General features: G+C 42.5%; 1 protein-coding gene across 1 annotated transcript in view; it reads right to left on the bottom strand.

Annotated features, from left to right (window-relative positions):
* Positions 1-4062: 4062 nt before the first annotated feature.
* Positions 4063-23213, bottom strand: part of CDC45 (cell division cycle 45) — a 100370-nt gene continuing 81219 nt past the window's right edge. The window contains exons 13-19 of the mRNA XM_088476658.1: positions 22544-22705; positions 22199-22337; positions 19801-19884; positions 6346-6464; positions 5549-5625; positions 5050-5115; positions 4063-4277 (exon numbers count right to left, since the gene is read on the bottom strand). Coding sequence (XP_088332784.1) covers positions 5051-5115; positions 5549-5625; positions 6346-6464; positions 19801-19884; positions 22199-22337; positions 22544-22705 — 646 coding nt within the window. The 3' untranslated portion in view covers positions 4063-4277; position 5050. The remainder of the gene's footprint in view (positions 4278-5049; positions 5116-5548; positions 5626-6345; positions 6465-19800; positions 19885-22198; positions 22338-22543; positions 22706-23213) is intronic.

The raw sequence follows: 23213 nt of genomic DNA, 5'->3' as shown, positions 1-23213 counted from the left end.
ATTTGTGTTTTATTATTACACTTAGAAATAGCAATATAACGACATCGAGTAGAACAATTAACATTTATGGCTGTATTCAATTTGAGGCGAAATGTCGGAATCAGCGATAATTTATCGCCGATGACGTCTTTTTCGCCTGTTTGAATTATTCCTGTATTCAAATACATTGACTTTTCGCCGGTGCGAAATGTCAATAATAAAAAAACGGGGATAAGTTTTCACCAGCTTTTTGCTGGCGAAAAAAAGGGCAGAATTGGGGTTTAGGGGTACAGGCTTACAAAAGATACCCTGCACCCCTGGGAGTGTCATTTTAAATAAAACTGCGTCAAAAAAAGTTTAAAAATAATCGGGACACCCCAAAAAATGTAAGTTTAATCTTGGGGGTAAAGAAAAAAAATAATAGGGGAACAAAGTGCCAAACTATCTAAATTAATTCAGGTCGGGTCCCCATGTATGCAGCAGGTGTTTTATTCATTGCGGGGACAAGCGGCAGGTGCATTTTTTGCAGAATTTTAATAATAACTTTAGGGACTTAAAAAAAATACTTACCCCCATTTTCATGTACCCCCAAATTTGATAGGAATAGTTATTCCCCCCCCCAAAAAAAAAATCTAAGTGCTATTCTTCACAGCCACAAAAATGCACCTGCCGCGGCTATTACAAACCCAGACTTCCTTCAGCAGACAAAAATGGGGGTGGTACCCATAGTGATCCCACATGTCTGGACATCTTTAGCGGTGTCCCAGGCATATTTCCCAAAATTCCCGTTATTTTTAGTAGATGGTGCGAAGTCATTTTAAAAAAACAGGGAAAATTTTTAAATTACCTTTAGCAGGTGAAAAAAAGGGTTTTAGGGGTGCAGGCTTAAAAAAAATAGCCTGCACCCTTGGGAATGCCCCCTTAAAAACAAAATGTGCAAAAAAAAGGAAAAAAAAAACGGGACACCCCCCAAAAAAAATTTGGGGGGGGTAGGGAAGCAAAAAAAAAAAAAAAAAAAAAACCAACTAAAAAGCACTTCTGAAATAGACAAATTAGATCCACAGGGGTTCCCTTATATGCAGCAGGTGTTTTCTTCATTGCACAGAGTAGTGGCAGGTGCATTTTTGCTGAATTTTTTAAAAGTTAGTTTAGGGACTTAAAAATATGCTAGCACTTATTTTCAAGTACCCCAAATTTGATGGGACCACTTTTAAAAAAAAAAAAGAAAAGTGAAGTGCTCTTCTGCATCACTTCTTCAATGTCGGGAAAAAAGCACCTGCCGCAGCTATTTAAAAACCGAACTTTCTTCTGCAGGCAAAAACGGGGGTACCCATAGTGATACCCCAGGTCTGAATATCTTTAGGGGTGTCCCACGATTCCCCGAAAATTCACGTGTTTTTTCGCTGCTCCAAGTTTCGCCTGTTCCCGTTCTTGCCTACTTTGGAAATGAAAATGTGGAATAGCGGGCACGCGCGCGATTCTTTTCCGCCTGGAAAACAGGTGAAGGAGGCGAAAAGTCCAGCAGGCGAAAAGTCTGGACTTTTCCCCTCAAATTGAATACGGGCCATAGTCTGTATATGATTACACTCTAAAAATATCATGCTGATTCATAGCTGAAACTCTATACGGACAGCATACAGTACACTTTATTTATGACGTTGCAGAATCAATAAGGCAAGTGCGTAGTGTGACCATACGATAATATGGAAGTGATAATTTATTAGTAATTTAAGATGATCTTCAACAGGCAGATACACAGTCCTCATTTAACCATGAACAATAAGTGCTAGAATATTTGTTTGCCAGTTCATGGGTGTGGATACAGAGTACAATTTTCCATACTATCTAGCTATGAACAATGATAGTGCAGTAAAAGTAGCCTGCCAGTTCAAGAGCCCCTAAAACATTATAGGCAGAATTATGATCAATCTTGAAGAGTGATATTTTATCAGCTTTCTTGCATATCCAGTGACAATCACGGCACAAATCTGTCACCTATAGGTACATGATACCAAAAAAAGTATCTAAAAAAGAAATAAGTGCAATGTAAATCCTCCACATATGGATTAAGAATAAGGCGATCACTGGATAAAAGTGGTATAAGAGGACAAGTAGTGTATTCAAGAAGCTGAATGTATGTTTTGACAATTCCGAATATATAATAGGCATATAATTTTGACGTTTGTAAAATCAATAGACAATACAATAAGAGGACACAAATATTTAATAAGTGATCTAGTACAGTCAATTTTAAAACAATAGTTAGTTCATATTTTTGACACATTGCACTTTATCTGTAACTTCTATTTTTTTCTTTTTGAATATTCAAGTTTTTCTATATATTTCGACTTGCATATCAGAATTCAATAATATAGGTGCATACACGATTTTTTGAACGATTATCGATAACTATATAGTTTACCGTTCAGTCATGGAAAAAAATTGTTCACTTTCTGAGTTAAAATGATGAACGATTATCGTTCATGCGCATTAACATTTGTAGTTCAGTCAGACTGACCAACTCAACGATTTTCAGTAACTGGAATATGCAAAAATTGTTTGTAGTTCAAAAAAATCGTTCAATACATTTAGTAAATGATTTTTGTTCATTTTTCCCTTGAACAATTTTAGTAAACTATTTTCGTTCATTTTTTCATTTATTAAATCGTTGTGTGTATGCAGCTTCAGAGTTAAGTTTTAATATACCATGTATATATCCTGTTTAGATTACCATTTCTGAGAGTGCCAAGTATAAGAATACTTGGACCTCCTTGGGTTCCTTTTGCTACTGTATTATTCTTAGGTGCACCTCCCCGATATAGGAAGTTATACAAGTTGATAATTTGAGGGGAAAAGGTAAATAAAACTGTTCCTGTGTAGACAAGTGTATTTTTAAGTAGTCAATGGCTGTTGGGACAGTATAGCTACCATTCAGCACCACTACCCATGTGGTGAAGTGACCACGTTGGAGCTCTGTGAGATGCACAACAGGTGGGTCCACACATATGAAGCAGGTAAAAGTGTGCCTTCAACTGGAGCTAATGGTTGAGGTAGTGCAAATGTTACTTCAATTAATGAAATAATATGGAATTTAAAAACAAACAAAAAAGCCCTATTCCCACCTCCAGTATAAGACATTAGAATGAAAAACAGAATAATTAACACAAGAGAGTGGGGCTATGGGGAGGGGGCTTTAGGGGAGAAAAAAAGTAAAATTTTGTGTATCCAGGCCTGTGCCTCCTATAGAGTGGTGTAAAACCCATTATCAGACAGAAATGCAACATACTGCATCTTTGCTCAATTGTTCTAAGACTGTGAAAGTCAGGGGACCAGTGATCACAGATAGGCGGGCATGTCACCTGTGCACATATACCAATGTAACCAAGCCCCAAATCCTCTTAGTCCACTAGTTACTTTGTAACGGTAGGACTTAAAAGTTACTTGTTATTTCTCTCATTAACAAAAGCTCTTTAGCCTCACATCTTACTTGGGAAAAGGGAAAACACTATTCAGTTTTCTCCCACACAGAACACATTTCCATTGTCATACACTAACTGAATACATACTTGGAAAAGAGAATGGTGAAATAGCAACCTGGGGGAAGGGAAATCACTAAATATTTAGCTTCAAGTAAGTGTAAGTTGTTCTTTCTGAAATTAGTGTCTAGCACTTTACCTTAGACAAAGTTTAGTCCCTGCACTGACTCCCCATAATCTCGAGAATCTGATTAAAATGAATGACTAGTGTTGATCATTGGCTGATTGGGCGGATAATTGCACAGTGGGTATGGCCAGGATAGAGCATTAATTATCGCTTTTAGTCGGGCATGAGAAATCTTTCAGCATGTGGCATGTCTTGGTGCTCAGATCCGATAGTGGACATAATCACCATCAGACAGACCAACTATCTGACAGCATATGGTAATGTCAGATAATTGGTCTGTCTGACAGTTTTACCATGGCCAAAATTACAAATAAAAGTCAATAATAATGTGTATGGACACAAAAAATAAAGTCCACATTGAAGTAAATCGGCAAATACATAAGCTGCAATTAGGTAAATAATCAAAACACAATTTTTTTATTTCTGATAGCGTGAAGTTGTTTTATTTACATTTTAAAAAGGAAAAAATACTCAAGAGGGGGATAGATGGATAAAACATTACATTATTGCTGAAATGCCATAATTTAAATTTGCACATAAAAGACATGTAAAAAACACATAGATAAAACAGCACATTTACATATTGATGCCAGATGTGATGAAACACCGAGGTCCACAGGAATGACACATTACCCCTGGAATGAAAGAAGATGTTAAAATAAAATCTGAAGAAATGGTTAGAGAGAGACAAAAATGTACAGACCAAAGTCAGCATGAGCGATGTGCATATGTGCCGATTTCAGTACGGAACACAAATCCCTCTTGTTCAATTACACACCCCATAAAAGTGCAAGCAAGAAACAAGTAAGATTTTCCCTTGCTGGATGTCCCGCAACGCAATAGACCTAATTAGCGAATTGAATTAAAATTCACAGAGATTCTCTGGAAATCTGACCTGAGAGCAGCAACCAGTCCCTTACAGTACAAATGTTTTGGTCTGGATGTTCTGGTCCAGAACCTGCAGCAGATGATGGCCATCCAGATCTGTCCATAATGAGCTGAACAGCCTCTCCTTATACATTATGTTTACAGAGGCAATAACAGAGTTAATGAACTTTATTCCAAAACTAGGTGCATGGACAGCCATTAAATGCCATTTATAAATTCAATGCTATGGTCTCTATAAGGTATTAAGCCATCTTCATTGTTTTCACCTCTACTATTTGTATTCCTGGGCAAAAATGCATTAGGGTGAAATATTTAGTCTGTACTCCACACATACAAACATTGGAGGTATACACGTCAGTACCCGTGATTAATGAAAACGGTTAACAAATAAATTACACAGGAAACAGGGTGGGGGCATTTTGCCAAGTAAATATTTTGCTCAATGACATTTAAGGTTTTGCATTAACTGCAGTGAACAACAAAATGCAACAATGCAAAATGCAACAATCCCCACCATACCTTATGATAGGAGCGAGATGAGAGCATCCAGGAATTTGCTACGGTCTTCTGTCCTCAATTCAATGACTACATTAAAATGAGACAGAAAAACAGTGAATGGAATATATGGTTGCAGCAGAATACACATCTGTAGTCTTGGATTTGGAATAATACACAATATTAGGAGATTTATAACTTTTCTCGGATTTTGTCAGGAAGCAACATTTTCCTTCCCAAGTGCTAGGAGAAAGGAAAAAGGAAACAAGCCCTCAGCCTGGCTGGTAAAATTCCTGTCACTCAGCATGTTTGAGAGGGCACAAGTCAATCTGAACTCTCACAGTCTGCCCTCATTAAACCCATTGTAGTAGCTACTGTGCTGCTGGCCGCAGACATACAATGAGTACGTCTCCCAATCCTTGTGGAAAAGCAGGGCTTACATATAAATCAGTTCACACTGGCTCCCAACATCCCAGCCCTTCTCCATTCAGTTATAAAAGTGGCATAAATGGCGGTCACTTACTAGACATATCAAATTGGTTGTGAAGTGTCCGAGAACTGGTGCTCTCTGCAGCTTTCTCAAATGCTCGACCAAAGAAACTAGAAATTGCCAAACACAAATTTGTGTTATTTCATAGAAGGTAGCAGAACAGAAATTATTATGGGGACTTAGAAACTGTGGCTCAATAAGATGGACCATACTTAAATTTGCTTATCTAGTGTCCGACGTGCGTCACCCCCACCTGATCTGGTGGACCCCCAGATGTCCAGGAGCAAAGAGACTGTCTCCTCGCTTAAAGATGTGTCAGTGGCACATCTAATAGGCATTCGGGGACCCACCATATCGACCGCATGTAAGTAATATTCTATATTACTATAACAAACGGAAATGGAGACATGCTTTAATACAACGCAAATGCTTTTTTCCACTACAAAGAAAACATTAACACTTGACTTTGACCACTAATTGTGCTTTTTTTTTTTTTTTTTTTAAAGTGTGAACTATATGCTAATGAGGTAAAGTGTCCATGGCATCATAATTATATAATTTAACTAACAGATCAATGTAATCATTTTAAAATATTACTTTCATGCAAAGTAAGTGTTCCAGTCACAATTACAGATAAGACTGTTATATTGTTCGTCGGGGACATCAGTGACTAATGTGGACCCAAGAATCCTTCATTTTATTCACATCACTGCATTAGTATAAGAGCACAGCAAAGCATCTGACCTACCATCATGCTCTGTTAACCTCTTGCATTTAATAAATCAGAACGGTACTCAGACTAACAAGCTCCTAAATCCAAAGTGACTTACTTCTTTCTGTCAGAGCTCTCAACTTCTGGAGGAATTCCCACCATGATGACTGTTCCCTTCTCCACATCCAGTGGAGCTGCCAGGACCAGCGGTAGCAGCTTACACCTCTTGTTTTTGGTCTTAAATGAAGAACCAGTATTGTCTCATTAAGCAGTTATTTGCTGACACAACACACACAATTCCCACATCATATATTGCAAATAATCTCCACACGTAGTTCTCCAAATATTTGCTAATATTTATCATATTTTTACGTAATGTGTATTGAATACTAGACAAAAGCATTAAGCTGGGTACACACCTAAAGATTTTCTGTCCAACCATCCAACTAGTAGATTGATTGAAATGAAAATCTGGGAACGTATGGGAGTAAATGATCAGCAATTTGCTCCTAAATGCCAGAAAACAGATGAAAATGGTCGTCAGACAAGTTTGTTAAATGTTTGATCGAAACAATTTGTTCAAACAGTTTTTGTCCATTTTCCGGCATTTGGGAGCAAATTGCTGATTGTTTGGAATAAAAATCTGGTAAGGGATAAAAGCAAATGACAATCAACTAGTTGGATGGTTGGATGTAAGGTGGTCGGTTGGACAGAAAATCTTTACGTGTGTACCCAGCCTTAGTATCACTATGTAGGATCATAATAACTACTAGCATGCACATGCTATAAGAACATATTTCTCCCCCAAAAGAGTTAGAAAAATAAAATCATATTTTCTCTTCCTAGGTGTCGTGTTCAGATAAAACATTAGATAAGCCCTTTGGTGGAAGATAAATGATGAATCTGAAATATTACTAAATGGTACAGCCTAGGTCTATATTACTGCAAAACATTTCTGGTGACTGATTTCAGGTATAGAAGTTAATGCCTTCTCCTACAAAATGAGGAAACGTTCGGAAATAATGGCATTCTAATACCAGGAGAAACATATAACACAACAATATACTCAAGAAGTTGTTCTGGAAATATACTGTAACTGGCAAATTTTAACGTCATAATTCAGATGATATATTACCCCACCACAAGAAACAATTAAACATTAATTATGACAATAAGGTAAAACTTTTGAACAGCCACAACTATTATGATCAAATTGCAAAGAAGGCAAATGCAAAACAAATATGTATTAAGCTGAACTACAAAAGGAGACAAAAAACTGGGGGCAGGGGGGGAAACAACACTTTTGTTTCCTGGAAAAGAAAAAGTCCAACATGTGAGCAGCTTCAGACTAAATAATAAAATATAAATAAATGAACTTTAAACTAGTGTAAATGACAGGAGGATATCCCTTGAGAGTACAGGAAATATGGTTTCCCAAACAGCGGAAAGAGGTCTTTACAGTAAGGAAAGTAAAGATGAGGCGTTTCAAATGGTGGGAGGACAGTACAGATAAGATTTTTTTTTTCTTTAGAACATGTCACTTGAAAGACAGTGTTACACCAATTAATCATGGAGGTTAGGAAAGACACCCCTCCTATACTTGTCAAAAAACTGTCCGTAACGTTACAGAGTTTCATATGATTTACAGTTTAGATGTTTTTTTTTTCTTCCTCAAGAAGCAGCAAAGAAAAAATAAAATTACAATTTTAGAGGGAAAAAGAAAAAACAAACTCACTGTTTCTTCCCATCTACTGCTGGATACACACGAGACGATCTGTACAACCAACGATATCGCTGAATGATCTCCCTTGAACTTTTCTGTAGTGCAGGACAAAGGATATTGGGTGTACCCACTGAAAGATATCTATGATAAATATCTTTCAGTGAAGTCATCCTGCCACATCTCTTAACATGCAAATCGTGATGAAATCGTCCAAGTTTACCTGCATGTATGGACGACCATAGATATCATTATCGTCCATGCGGGAAGGCGCATCGTTGGTCGATCGCTGCATAAAAATTAACGATATGAATTTATCGTTGAACCATATCGTTAAAAAATATCGCACTGTGTACATGCACCTTTAAGATGCATACACACTTGCCGATATTTTAAACGGACGATAACGATATAGTTCAGTTGTTCACTATATAGGCCAGTGTGTACGCTAAAACGATGAACGATAACGACGCACGCTCCAGCAGGTCGTTGGTCATTGTCGTTCATCGCCCAAACATGCAGACCAACCTGACGATATTGTCAAGTTGTTGCATGTTCGGGGATGTGGGAGGATGCCCGGCACTGAACGATATCGTTAAGGATATCGTTCAGTGTGTGTGCTCAATGTCGTTAACGACATTGATCACACCCCTGCCGGGGACACACTAGACTATGTCGTTCATGGAGTGAATCATCTTGTGTGTACTCTACACTTGTGATTTCCAGTCTCACTAAGTTACATCTCATTGTCACACTAACTGGCCAGGCACTGGCAGTGCTGATGTGTGCTCATTCTGAACAGGATTAGAAGTTTGCAAACAATACCATTCAACCCCTATGAAGCTGGACACTGGTCAACTATAAAAAGGTGGCTAGCCTATGTGAAGGAAGGTTCTTTCTTCGAGGTCCATGGGGTCCACAGCAAATACGTTGGGGTATGTGGTTGGAGTGATCCAGGCACCAAACAGTTAAACGAGCTCTCAGCTCCCAGGATGCACTGGGTCCTCCCCACATATACCCCGCCCCCGGCTACAGGCAGTCAGTTTGTTACAAAAGCCCAAGCAGGAGAAGGTAAAGGATAAGAAGGAAGAACCCTTGTTCTCTAGACCAATCTCTCACAGAAGAGGGAAATCACAGAGTTACAAAAGGATTACCCAATAACACCAGGTGCGTTAGGGTGGGTGTCCTGTAGACCCCATGGACCTCAAAGAAAAAGAGTTAACGAAGGTATGTTATACCATAATTCTTATTTTCTTCCTCGGGGTTCACAACAAATACATTGGGGATGTCCCAAAGCAGTTTCCCTTAGGGCGGGCACGCTCCTGTGTCTCAGAAGAACGGAGAATCCTACGCCCGAAGGAAGCATCCTGAGAGGCAAAGGTGTCAAATGCGTAGAATTTGACAAAGGTGTGGGCGGAAGACCATGTGGCTGTCCTGCACAACTGTTCAGCAGAGGCACCCCGGCGGGCTGCCCACGAAGGTCCCACTGACCATGTAGAGTGTACTGTTACGGAGTCTGGCACCACCAGATTGGTCTGTGTGTATGCCTGAGAAATTGCCATACGAATCCATCTGGCCAGAGTCTGCTTATTGGCTGGCCAGCCACGCTTATGACAGCCATACAGCACAAAACTAGAATCAGATTTCTTCATGCTGTTGGTGCGATCCACATAAATACGTAGCGCATGGACAACATCCAGATGGGCCTCACCTACTGAGAGGCCTTAAGTCTGAAAGGCTGGGACCACAATTTCTTCATTCATATGAAAACGGGATACCACGTTCGGAAGTTATACCGCCCTAGTACGAAGTACCGCTCTATCCCGATGGAAAAAAGGGAGAGCGAAAGGAAAAAGCTGCCAAATCAGAGACCCCACGGGCAGAAGCGATAGCCAGAAGAAAACAGTCTTCGCTGTCAACCACTTTAGGTCTACTGGGGTTCGAATGAAGGAGCCTGCAAAGTCCTGAGAACCAATGTCAAACCCCACGGGGCTACCGGGGAAAGAAAGGGAGGCTGAACCCTCAGAACACCCTGAAAAAATATTCTAACGTCAGGCAATGGGGCGATCCTTCGCCGAGCCAAACTGAAAGTGCAGAAGCCTGAACTCTCAGGGTGGCCAGACGGAGACCCCGGTCTAAACCAGCCTGACATTAAGAAAACACTTGAGAAATCCTAACCACCCTAGGGTCACATTTTCTCAGTTCACACCTCTGAAAATACGAGTGCCAAATTTTGTAATAAATGTGGACAGAGGGAGGTTTCTGTGCCCTATGAATTACAGAATTGGAAAAACCTTTTCCCTTTAAGACGGAGGTCTCAAGAGCTACACTGTCAAAGACAGACAAGGAAGATCTGGATACAAGCAGTGACCCTGTATTAACAGGTCCGGCCTTAACGGAAGAGGCCACGGAGTGTCTAAGGAGAGACTCTGTAGGTTGGTGAACCAATGGCGTCCGGGCCAAGCAGGGGCTATCAATATTACTGTTGCACTCTCCTGTTTGTATTTCCTGATAACCCTTGGAAGAAGGAAAAACGGGGAAACAAAATATACGCCAATCTGAAGTTTCACTCTACTGCCAGAGCGTCCACAAACTCGGCTGCAGGATCCCTGGTTCTGGACCTGTACCTGGGGATCCTGTGGTCGTGACTCGAGGTCATGAGGTCTACCACTGGAAGTCCCCATCTGTCCACAAGGCTCTGAAACACCAGTGGATGAAGAGCCCACTCTCTGGCGTGTATATCCGGCTGGCTAAGAAAGTTCGCTTCCAAATTGACTCCTGGTATGAACACAGCTGATCTCGCTGGAAAATGACATTCTGCCCAAATCAGAATGTTTGATACTTTCGCCATGGCAGCCTGGCTCCACGTGCCTCCCTGATGGATGAGGTAGGCTACTGCATTGGTGTTGTCGGATTGTACCTGGACAGGCCTGCCCCTTTAATATTTCCTGCGCTTGAACAAGCGCTCTTGAATACTGCCCTTAGTTCCAGAAAGTTTATGGACAAACGGCTTTCCGTTGTCGTCCATTTTCCTTGAAACATTTGTTGACCTGTCACTGCTCTCCATCTGCGGAGGCTGGGATCATTCGTGAGGAGTACCCAATCTGGATCCAGAATGGGGGACCCCTGTTGACACGGTATGTCTGCAACCACCATGAAAGGGACAGTCGCACTTCTGGCCAGAGACAGATCATCTGTGCCTTTATTTGGAAACCCAGGCCGTAGCCATGGCCGGGCAAATAACAGCTCCTGATAGAGAAAAGACTGCCTTGAGACAGGCTTCAAGTCTCTTATCAGTGGAACCTTTAAAGGCAGATGATGGTACTGGATAGGGATAGAAGGCCTCAACCTTTCTTGTAAAATGGATTTTCCTTACTTCCTCCCTAAATTCCAAAAAGGTGCTCAGATTTGGGAAATTGAGCATTCACAATGTTCTGGTGTTTGAATACTGGAGCCTTTCATTGTATTGGCTCCACATCATTTAAGTTTACCACAGCTTTGACCGCTCTAATCAGGGAGGGGACATGTGCTGTTGGAAAACGGTCTTCCTCTCCTGAGAGTCAAGCTTGAGAGGAGACCCGTGTATCCCCCTAATTACCAGAAGATGTACCAGAAACTGAGGGATGGATGGCGTGTGAGACCAACCGCCTTCTGGTTTTTGGCTGTACTGGCCTAGCTGCTTGCCGCGGTTGCTGGAAAGCTGCCGAGGACGAAGCCAAATTCTAACCTGAGTGAGCATACATGTCCCTCCAGGATGGATGCATAGGGGGCATAAACATAGTAGGCTGCAGCTGCTGAGGGTAGCCCATTATCAGGGCCGGCGTAGGAGTCGCGAACCTGTCTGCAACCTGCGCCATGATCCGGGCAAAGGCAACCCAAGGAGGCTCCTGTCCAGAAGCTGGTATATTTGACTGCTGTGGTGACTCCTTAAAACAGTGACCACATAATCCATCTTGTATTAAATCCTGTGAAGACAACCCCACTTACAGGCCATACATGACACCAGCCCAGGGGCTTCTGCCACCTGTCTTTCAGTTTGTTTGGACATAATATCTCTAAAGTTATCGAAAGTCTGAGTATCAATGTGACAATCATTTCACACCCAATATATCCCACACACCTGTCGTAGAGGGTTAATGAAGAAGAAACAGCAGTGATAGGTTATGACTGACAAGGCAGCATAGCACGGCAGATTTCATAAGTCACATGCAATGCACACACATATACAATTTGAGAGATTATATATATATATATATATATATATACATACACATATATACACATACACTAAGCTCTCTAGTCAAATACCAAACATCAGGTAGTATATAGAGCTCTGTATGACCTGATCACCACTGGGGAGGCATACAGGGACTGACCCGATCTCCTGAGCACACAGCCACCTAGAGCACCCGAGAGTGCTCCCTGGCCGACTCATATAGAGGGAGGTTTTTTCCCCTTCACATATATTTGCAATAAGTTCTTTGTCAACTACGAACAGCACACAAGGCTACTTTAACTTTGATATCGAGATCTGTATAACCTAGCCATCCAAGGAGAGGTATACAGGGAGATAAACCAAGCCTCCTGAGAAATATTTGCACGTAACTTACAACAAGTGTAGGGTTAATGCCAAGTGACCACATTCACAGAAAAACATACATGTGAAGCACTCTAACCCCATTACACCGCAGTTTGGGGGTTAGGAAGAAAAAAGTAAAAACTTTCAACAGTAGCATAGGTCACATAAAATCCTTGCCTAAACACATCAGTCTGGCAAGATCTACATGCATATATTTGCAACCTAGTCAAATAGGTACTGAATCACAAGCAACCAAAGTTGGTAGGATTCCAGTGTTATAACACCTTCCTAGTAAAAAAGGCATAGCCAGGGATAAGCCAACTCCCCCCCCCCTAGTCAGTACTACACTGCAGCTGAGCTTTCCTAATAAAGGAGAGAGGGGGATGGGCAGCCCAGTTTTCACTAGTATACGTGAATTACAATTTAGCCCCTACAGCCTGCAGCTGGGGGCCAATTGGAACACTTCCTTTACAAAAGCCACCATGTAATGTGCTCACCTTCACACATATCTAGTAAATGTGAAGTACAGTTATAACTGACAGTCTTTCCAGAAACAAAGACAGCATAACTCAGCAAAACTAAATGAATTTAAGCAATATATTTGCCAAAGGCTCTTAATCAACTACAAAAAGCACACCAGCTTAGTAGGATATTGAGCTCTGTATAACCTGGACACAAAAGCAGAGGTATATTGGTCCATAATCTGGGAAAAGGAAACCCAAGGGAGTTCCTGTCCAGAAGCTGGTATGTTTGACTGATGTGGTGACTCCCTAACACAGTGTCCACCTCATCCATTTGTATGAAATCCTGTGGGGATAACCCCGCTTTGCAGGCCATACATGACACTAGCACAGGGGCTTCAGCCCCCTGTCTTTCAGACTCTTTGCATAATTGTAAAAATCATTATTATTAGTTCTGAGTAGCCATGTGACAATGTTTCACACCCAAAATTCCCACACACCTGTAGTAGAGGGTTATGAGGTGAAAGTGATAGTTATAACTGACAGTTATTTAAATATAAAAGGCAGCACCACACACAGCAGATTTTCATACGTCACATGCAATGCATAATATATTACCTTTATATGAGTATATGCATTTTAAGCTCTTAAGCTGGCCATACACTAGACTAGACCAACTTACATCCAACCATCCAACTAGTTGATTGTTTGGAATAAAAATCTGGTAAGGGATAAAAGCAAATGACAATCAGCAATTTGCTCCCAAACACCGGAAAATAGACTAAAAACTGTTGTTTGAACAAATTGTTTTGATCAAACATTTAACAAACTTGTCTGATGACCATTTTCATCTGTTTTCTGTCATTTAGGAGCAAATTGCTGATCATCAGTTACTCCCATACGTTACCAGATTTTCATTCCAACCAATCAACAAGTTGGCTGGTTGGATGAAAGTTGGTCTAGTGGCCAGCTTTAGTGAACTACGAACAGCCTCAGACCAAGTAGGATATAGAGCTCTGTAATAACCGGTCGCCGTGGGAAATGTATACAGTGAGACTGATCCAACCTCCTGAGTGCACAGCCACTGAGAGCACCTGAGTGTGGACTCTGGCCGACTCATATAGAGGGAGGCTGGGAGGAGCAACCTAGATGCGGGAACCTTACACTGGGCCGGCTAGAGGGTTGGGGTAGGTGCCGCCGGGGAGAGCGAACGTCCCCTATGCTACATGGATCCATCCGGCTCACTGACATGGCCGCCGCCATCTAGTCCCCGGCTGTCAGGAATCGCTCAAGTCTCGGTGGTCTAGTGTGGGAGGCAGTTTACCTGGCTCCTCACTGCAGCGTTCCCCCGGCCAGTCTCCACTGCCGGAGGACGGACCGTCACGTGGTTCCAGCATCAGCGGTCGCAGAAACCACCTTAATTGTATCCCCATGCATCCCGGTCGCAGTCCAGGGCTCTGTGCCCCTGCCGATATCACTGGCTTCACACCAGTGTTGCGGGGGTGGATGGAGCCGCGACATGGGCGTCTACCAGATGCTTAGCTGCTTCAGGTCTCCCCTCAGTCAGCACGCGCCGCTTGCTCAGGAGGAGAGAGGGACTCTCATGTACTCGTCTCTGGGACTGCTCCTGCAGTCCCACTGTCCATGTGGTGCCTTCTCGCACCAAACAGAACTGACTGACAGCCTGTAGCCGGGTTATATGTGGGGAGGACCCAGTGCATCCTGGGAGCTGAGAGCTCGTTAAACTGTTTGGGTATGTGGTTGGAGTGATCCAGGCCCCAAACGTATTTGCTGTGGACCCCATGGACTCCGAAGAAGAAATCTTGGCTTTTGCTGTGGAACTACAGTTTCCAGCAAGCCTCCCCTGCATGCTGGTACTTGGAGAACCACAAGTATCAGCATGCGGGGCATTACGGTCCTGCTGGTACTTGTAGTTCCACAGCAAAAGCAATATTAAAAAAACACAGAATACACACATCGTTGAAAAGTACAATTGTATTAAAACATACATGCACACACTATCTCTCACATACTCACCTATGTATCCCTGTATCCAATCTGTCCTCTTCTCCAGCAGACAATCCAATGGAGTACCTGTAATAAAAATTCCATACTCACCTCTTCCTATGCGTGGATCTGTCCTCTTCATCAGGCAATCCAGGGTCTTGCCAAAAATAAAACAAAAATGCAAAATACCCAGATCCACGAACATTAGTAGTGTCTTCTAAGGACACTACTAACCTAACCGAATGACAGCTCTGCCTGGCATTTCAGTTCAGAAATCCCGCTGCGGAGCGCTCATTGGCTGAGAGAAGCGAGCCTTCCGCCTTTCAGCCAATGAGCTGTTCTCACCATTGACTTCAATGGTGAGAACCGAGCGTGCCATTTTTTAAATTCAAAGATAGCCGTCGCGAGCCGATCACGGCGTCATCACCCCGCCCCCCTGGCTGGCTTAAATACCGTCAGAGCGAGGCGCCGTCGGCCGGGGAGCTGGAGAGAAGACCAGCTGAAGGAAGAAGATGCCGCAGAAGCCCTGGATGGCCGGCGGCAGGGGAAAAAAAAGCTTAACGGCCGCCGCCTTCCAGATGAAGACACCGTAGAAGCCCTGGATGGGAGGCGGCCGCTGCCCTCCAAATGAAGACGCCGTAGAAGTCCAGGGGGAGCGGCAGCCATGAAAAAGAGCTTAAAGGCTGCCACCCCCAGATGAAGGTCCGGCAAAATAAAATATTTTTAAAAACTGTCTTTTTTATAATTTGTATATTTCTTTTGCAGGGGTACTATAGGTACCAGCAGGCCCTTAATGCCCCGCCTGCTGGTACTCCAAGTACCAGTTTGCGGGGATGCCTGCTAGGACCTATAGTAATACTGCAAAAGACAATATTTATATTTTCATATGCCCCACACTTTACATAATCAACCCGGCACCCACCGCCAAGGGGTACTGGGGATAGCCCCGGGCTATCAGATGGGGCGAACTGGAGAGGGGAAACCCTTTATTGGGGGGTCCCCAGCTCCCCAGGGATGACTAGCGGTAAGGGGTGATGCTTCAGCTGGGGGGCCCGGTGAAAGGGCTCCCTTGGCTGTGCCATACCCCCCAGCTAGAAAGAGTCCGGTGCTGGTTCTGGTAAATACAGGGGGACCCTACGCATTTTTCCCCCCTGTATTTCCAGAACCAGGGCCGGCTCAGAGCCCAGTGCTGGTTGCGCTGAATACGGGGGACCCCTACGTCATTTGTCCCTCGTATTTTGGCAACCAGGACTGGTTCTGAAAAGCTTGGTGCTGGTTGTGCTTAATACGGGGGATCCCTACGTCGTTTGTCCCCTGTATTTAGCACAACCAGTACTGGGTCTCCATAGCCTGGTGGTGTAGGGCCACGCCATTTTTTAGTTTTGTTTTTACACGGGTTTTTTTTTTTAATCACAGAAGCATAGATGGGTCTCACTGATCCAATCCGTGATTCTGTATTTATTTAGACACAGATGCAGGTATCATGGATCTTTCAGGTCCGAGCCTGCATCTGTCTACTGCTACCTCCCCCGGGTCCTTCCTCCTGCACCACTAACGGCCCGGGTCCCGGCCACAGCTAACGCCTGCTGCCCCCCTGGGTTCCTGCCCTAACTTACGGCTGCTTCCTAGCCCCCAAGCCCATCCGCCGCTACCGCCCGCACCGACCTGTCATCTTGGTGCACCCAAGTGAAGCCACAGTAAGTACACCTGATAGATGCTCCTACTGAGGCTGTGCAGCAAGTTGAAACTTCCTATCTCTATAATGGTGGATTTGTGAGGTAATAGTTTAAAAACTGTAACTTTCTAATTTACCCAAACCCCAAAAGCACCTACTGTTGAACAATAGTTACCTAATAATACAAACCCCAAGTCTAATTTCGCCCCCTACCCTGAGTTATGCCTTCCCAAAAATCCACCATAGAGAACAGCAGAAAAGTGGTTCTAATTGAGTGTCAGAAAAAAACTGACAGTTGGAAATTTAGATTACTCCCAAGTCCTAATTTTTTGTGTTTTTGCCCTTAAATTTGGCATGCAGCACCGTGCAACAATTCTACTAGCCCATGCCAAATTTCAGCTCCGTACCTCCAATAGCTTTTGAGGATAAGCCCCTTAAACACCATGCCCCCTCCCTCTGAAATTCTCTATGGGAGAATTCAGGTTTTTTTTTAGGGGACCCCTACGTCATTTGTCCCTGTATTTTGGTAACCAGGACTGGCTCTGATTAGCCTGGTGCTAGTTGTGCTTTATACAGGGAACCCCTACGTTGTTTGTCCCGTGTGTGTAGCACAACCAGCACTGGGTCTCCAAAGCTCCATGCTGATTGTGCTGTGGGGGCACCTCATTTATTTTTATATTACACATTTTTTAAAACAATGCATGGACAGAACTCACTGATACATCCATGTATCTGTGTCTTATTGATTTGATTTTCTCAGGTGCATGCCCAGCACCAGCGAGTCCCTCTGTCGTTCGCTGATGCTTCTGTGCACAGCCCTGTTGCTGCCACTGCCCCACACTCCTGAAGCCTGCCCCCACAGCCATCTCTCCCTCTGCACCCTTAAAACACCTCCTGTGTGCTGTCTGCTCCTCCACCAGTGTTAGTGTACCTATTTGTTGTCCTACTGCCCTGCAGGTGGCCCGGTTTGCTCGTCAAAACCCTGATGGTTAATAAATTATAAAAATAAGCTATGAAATTCCATAGATAAAAAAACCTTACATGTCCCATTAAGGCTGCTTAGACATGATCTGAAAGTTCACGAAACCTACTGAATTTGTGCCCCACAAACTTCAAAAAGCAATGACGTTACGATCAGTAAGGCTAACGCCTTAATGGACGTGTTTCTTGCGTAATACAGTTATGGTATGCCATGACACCATGTGGTTAACTGCAGATTCAGCACACTCAGAGTGAGATTGCTGTCACTCGCAAAATGGTGGAGCTGCTAATTCACAGAACTGTGTGCTCATTGGAATACACACATGCAGTCTATGCAACTGAGGTCTGAGCAGAATATAGAGCTGCGCAGATTAGATCAGAGTATGGTGGACGGGGGGGAGAAGACAGGGCATTGTGGATGGGGCAGACAGAAAGGCGTGCAGAGGGGAAGATTAAGCAGTACAGATGGGGGCAGGCCAAAGTGATGCAGATGGGTTGAAAACAGTGGTGCACATGGGGGGGGGGGGGAACAGAGTGGCACGGTTTGGGGGGACAGAGCAACATGAATGGGGAATACAGAGTAGCATGGATGCAAGAAGATAGAGCAGCGCAGATGGGTAAAGACAGATTGGTGTGGATGAGGAATACAGTCTAGCACAATAGGAGAACACACAACAATAGGGATTGGGGAAGAAGATTGGTGCGGATGGGAAAGACAGACTGGTGCGGATGGGAGGGGAAAGAGTGGCACGGTTGGGAGGGACAGAGTGGTGCAGATGGAGGAATAAAGAGTGGCAGAGATAAGGGGAAGAGAGTGACGTGGCTGGGGGCAAGGCAGTGGTGCAGATGGAAGGAAACAGTGGCACGGATGCAGGCAGACAGGGCGGTGCACATGGGGAAAGACATTGGTGTGGATCAGGGCATGCAGATTAGCACAGTTGGGAGAACACACAGCTGTAGGGATTGGGGAAGTTATAGCAGCATGGAGGAGAAGATAGTGTACATGTATAGACAGAGTATGATAGTTTTAGCAATTGGGAAGCTGAATGCGTATAATGAATGAGATTGATATATGGAGTGAGAAGGATGTTGGAACTCAGTGCCCACAATCTTCCCATTCAGTCACCACAAAAATTTCACTGAGTGGGATGTGTGTACCACATAACTGCTCAGACCTCAGTTGCATAGACTGCATGTGTGTATTCCAATGAGCACACAATTCTCTGAATTAGCAGCTCCACCATTTTGTGAGTGACAGCAATCTCACTCTGTGAGTGTGCTGAATCTGCAGCTAACCACATGGTGTCATGGCATACCATATCTGTATTAAGCAAGGAACACGTCCATTAAGGCGTCAGCCTTACTGATCGTAATTTCATTGCTTTTTGAAGTTTGTGTGGCACAAATTCAGTAGGTTTTGTGAATTATCAGATCATGTCTTAGCAGCCTTAATGGGACATGTGAAACCGTAAGGTTTTTTGGCTGTGGAAGAGAACACACACACATATATACATACACATTTTTTTTACAGCAGCTGGCACACTATTTTATGTATGCATTTTGGTGGTGGGTTGGGCTTACTAAATTAATGAGTGCCTTTCTCCACAGAAAGGGGGGGCCTGTGCAACATTTTTTACAGAATATCTTCCTACTTGCAGTATTCCTGATCTAGACGGTGGATTATGTAATCTCTCAGATGGCGGTTTGTTAGTTATAATGTATACATTTATCCACACAAAATTATTTCTATTCATAAATTGTTCACAACACTGAGGACAGTTGTAATGTACAGTACCATGCCTTAAATCTGCTAACACACATTTCATTATTCTTCCCTACATTGCCCCTGGTATTCCCCCTTATAATCATTTTGCAGAGCTCCTCATAGTAACTATATAAGTGATTGTGTTTGTGTAGATGGCAAAATCAACAAAATGTAGCTTTCTGTATTTCGGAATTTCCTGCATAATGAATTTGTGGATAAATGATCCCATAACATCTATTACACCTATCAGGCTGTAGAAATTGTTACATTATTACATATGTTGTTCAGTTCTGTATTACTTGATTTCATAGTGTTACATGACAAAAGCAAGATAAGGACTTTCTATGGCCTACATTGTTGTGTGAGAAGAGAGAATATTACTCACAGAGCAGACAAACGATTTCAGCAAGTATTTGCAGAGGAGACACAAGGACACAGGCCTGGAAAACATCCTGACATCCGGAGTTCCCTGTACATATAAAAAGCAAAGTAGTTTTCATAGCTGCAAGTTATCAGCTTAAAAAGCAAGTAAACATAAAACCTATATTTGGATATTACCATCAACCAGAGAATATTTTACTGAGCAACATAATAGCCGAAGTAGAACGTACAGAAATGGTATTTATCCTATCTCTTCGCTAAAAGTTAATGCTTTTAAAAACATGCAAATAGGAGTTACTTCATCTTGTGTCAGTCTGGGGCAGTGCAGAAAATGAATTGAGCCAAAGTAAGAAAAATTACTTTGCCTGGTAATATCTTTTAGAAATTGGCTGTCCCATTTGTGAGGGAAGAAGGATGAAATACTCTTAACAATTTAGTTTTTAAAACAAGGTATTAAACTTTTTTAAATAAAGACCATCCCTGCCCCACCCTGACTAACAAAACCACAGGGTGACCATATTAAGTACTCAACAGTTTCTAGGAGACTCACCCAGCCCCTGTTAGTAACACAATAGGGTACGTTCAATTAACCACTAGCAGCAAATATACTGATCAAGCAGGTTCCTTGGGAAATTACTGTAAACATTTAAAAAAAATTGGGGATTGGTTATGTTTGAGACTGATCGTACGGAAGAAGTCTGTTACAGTAATTAATCCAAGGTTCTCTCATATTTTATCATCACAAACATCCATTTGACCTATGAACTATTATTTAATAGCTGAAATTGCTAAATATTAAATACTTAAATAGCAATTTAGTGTTTGAATATTTATATCTTTGTGGGTGTGCTATTATGTGTATTCATAGTAAAAATAATGGGTGTTAATGCATTGTTCCAATAGGGATAGCTGTGCTGGAAGAAATCAGCTGAAACAATAAAATACTGCTTGTGTGACTGCAGGGCGCTGTGTGTCTACACAGAAGCCTTACTAAACTTCCCAGTCACTGACTGGCTTCCTGTGTGGTCAGAAATCGGTAATCATTGAACTATACTCTCTTCAGGCTAGAGTGTTCTGGGGTGGCAGAGGTATAGCCACGCAGGGGCATATCTATGATGGCAATGTGTTAAAGTCATTCTCCCAGTTAGGCACGGAGTATATGCTCCGCCCTACGATATTTTATGGCTATTTACAGCTCAATTTTCAGGGACGTCACCCTATATACAATACTCCCCACTTAAATTATTTTTGTCATCTATTAGTTCCAAAAGAAAGCTCTATATTCGTATATAATGGCGGCTCATCACTCTTGTAATTTACCATGCCTTTATTACATTATTGTGGGAAGAAGATGTTGGTCCGATGTGTGATGATTTTTGGTCTATGGCCTTGGGAAGTCCAAGAGAATCCATGACATCTATAAGATTCCAACAGATCCAACTGTTAATAGTACACAGAACTTACCTCACACCTGAACGTCTTCTTAAATGTGGGGGTCGTACTGATGCTAAATGTCCAAAGTGTGGGTGCACTCAGGGTGCCTTTTGGCATATCCTTTGGACATGCCCTCAGGTTCAGAGTTTCTGGGGACCGGTGATTAGAATGATTGCCTCTACCAGCACTTCTCAATCTGTTCTCACACCAGCAGTTTGTATACTCTGTTCTCTGGCCGAAGATGCCATTGACCGGTACACCGACTATATATTCTGAAATTTGTGCTCCTTGGCCAAGGAATACATTGCATGTACGTATATGGCTACTACAGGTCCAGAGTTCCAGGAATGGGCCTCCCTTGTCAATGTCATGGTGTGCAATGAATTTAAATATTTATTTTTTTGCCCTCAAGGCTGAATCTAAATGTAATCGTATATTTGGCAGAGGTTGCTACAGTCCAGGTTTGCTAAAGTGCTGGACGATAGGTCTGATGTCCTCACATTCTGATTACCGGTTTGAATCAACAGCCAGGACAGACATTTTTTTTCCTTTTCTTTGGGTTTCTGCTTTTATTTCCTGTAATTCCTTACTTACCCATAGTGGAGGTGCTAGGGTTATTCAATACTATGCTTTGGTACTTCCATGTCTACCAATTTCTTGTAAATATGTTGATACTACGATGTTGTGGCAATTACCCAGTGCCGTATTGATGTTACCACATCTCTGTATTATATGCTGTTTTTTCTGCTCAATTGTATTACCCTGATATTTTAATTTTGTTTTATTACATTGTGTTTTTTTAGGTTTGTTTCTGAAAACTAAACTACTCAGTTTAAAAAAAGAAATCTGTAATCATTAACATCTGCCCAGGAAGACCCATGTGCAATACTGTAATCTGGACACTAGGGCCTCGTATAGGCACATGGTGTAAAAACGAAAAAGTTGTTGTACGAGAGTCTTCTACGAACCTCCATGAGGTAACAGTAAAGGAAAGGGCCCTGCGACAGAATGAGATTGGTGCAAATGCAACTCGCCACAATCTGTTGAATGGCACGTAATAGCTTCTTAGCAAGATCCAGACCAAGGTGCAGTTTGTCCAGGTTGCTCCTAAGATTAAAAGGGAAATAAGACAAAATCTTAACCATTTTAAAAATAGAGAATTACCATCAGCTGCTGCTATTAGGTAATCCCCAATGCAAAATGACTGATACATCAATGCCCCTTACAAACAAACTTGGTGAAATTTTTAGTGCATTTCCGATTTGTGGTAAACTTGTTTACCAGAATAAAACTATATAAACAGTAGAAGTTACCTAGACAAGCTGTCTAAAGCTTTGATGAAGTTATCTGTCCCATGCTCATCTTTCTCTGTGTTTTCCAAGAGTGAAATGACAGCAAATACAATGTCACTGGCCAGAAATTTATTCTTAAAACCAAACTGCACACTGAAAGTCTGCACCCGGATGTCTTTCATTCTGTCAGGAAGGAGAGAACAATCAATATAGAAAGCATGTAGCAACATAAAACACTTAAGGGGCGATACAATTATTTTGCGGGAATTTAGCTTTTATGCTAAGTGCACGGGAGCTATTCAATTACTTCCCATGAGAGATTACTTTTTCCCGCAATAATGCAGGGATTAAGCTGCAGCCCCATGGCTAAGTGCCAGGGGTGATGCAGCTTTCAGGTCAATACTAGCTCCAAAGTCCTACTTAACGCAGATTCTGATTGCACCTCAGGAGAGTATGAGCAGAAATGCACAGTAAGTGCAGCCTTGGGGCTATGTGAGAAGTAACTGAATAGGTCCCGGGAACTTAGGGCTCACTCAACACATTTAAGTGATGAGTTTTTACAGCAGACGTTTTCTCCTGGTCCACTCAATGCCCTGTCAAGTGTGGAGATTAAGCAATTGTTATTCATTCTCCTAGCAGATTACATAAATATTATAGAAATCATGGTTTGCCTGAATGTGCTTAAGGAGGG

Source organism: Taudactylus pleione, unplaced genomic scaffold (genome assembly GCF_031769625.1).
Source record: "Taudactylus pleione unplaced genomic scaffold, aTauple2 ptg000191l, whole genome shotgun sequence".
NCBI classification, from domain to species: Eukaryota; Metazoa; Chordata; class Amphibia; order Anura; family Myobatrachidae; genus Taudactylus; species Taudactylus pleione.
Note: the sequence above shows the minus strand (reverse complement) of the source record. Positions and strands in the feature narration are given on the sequence as shown.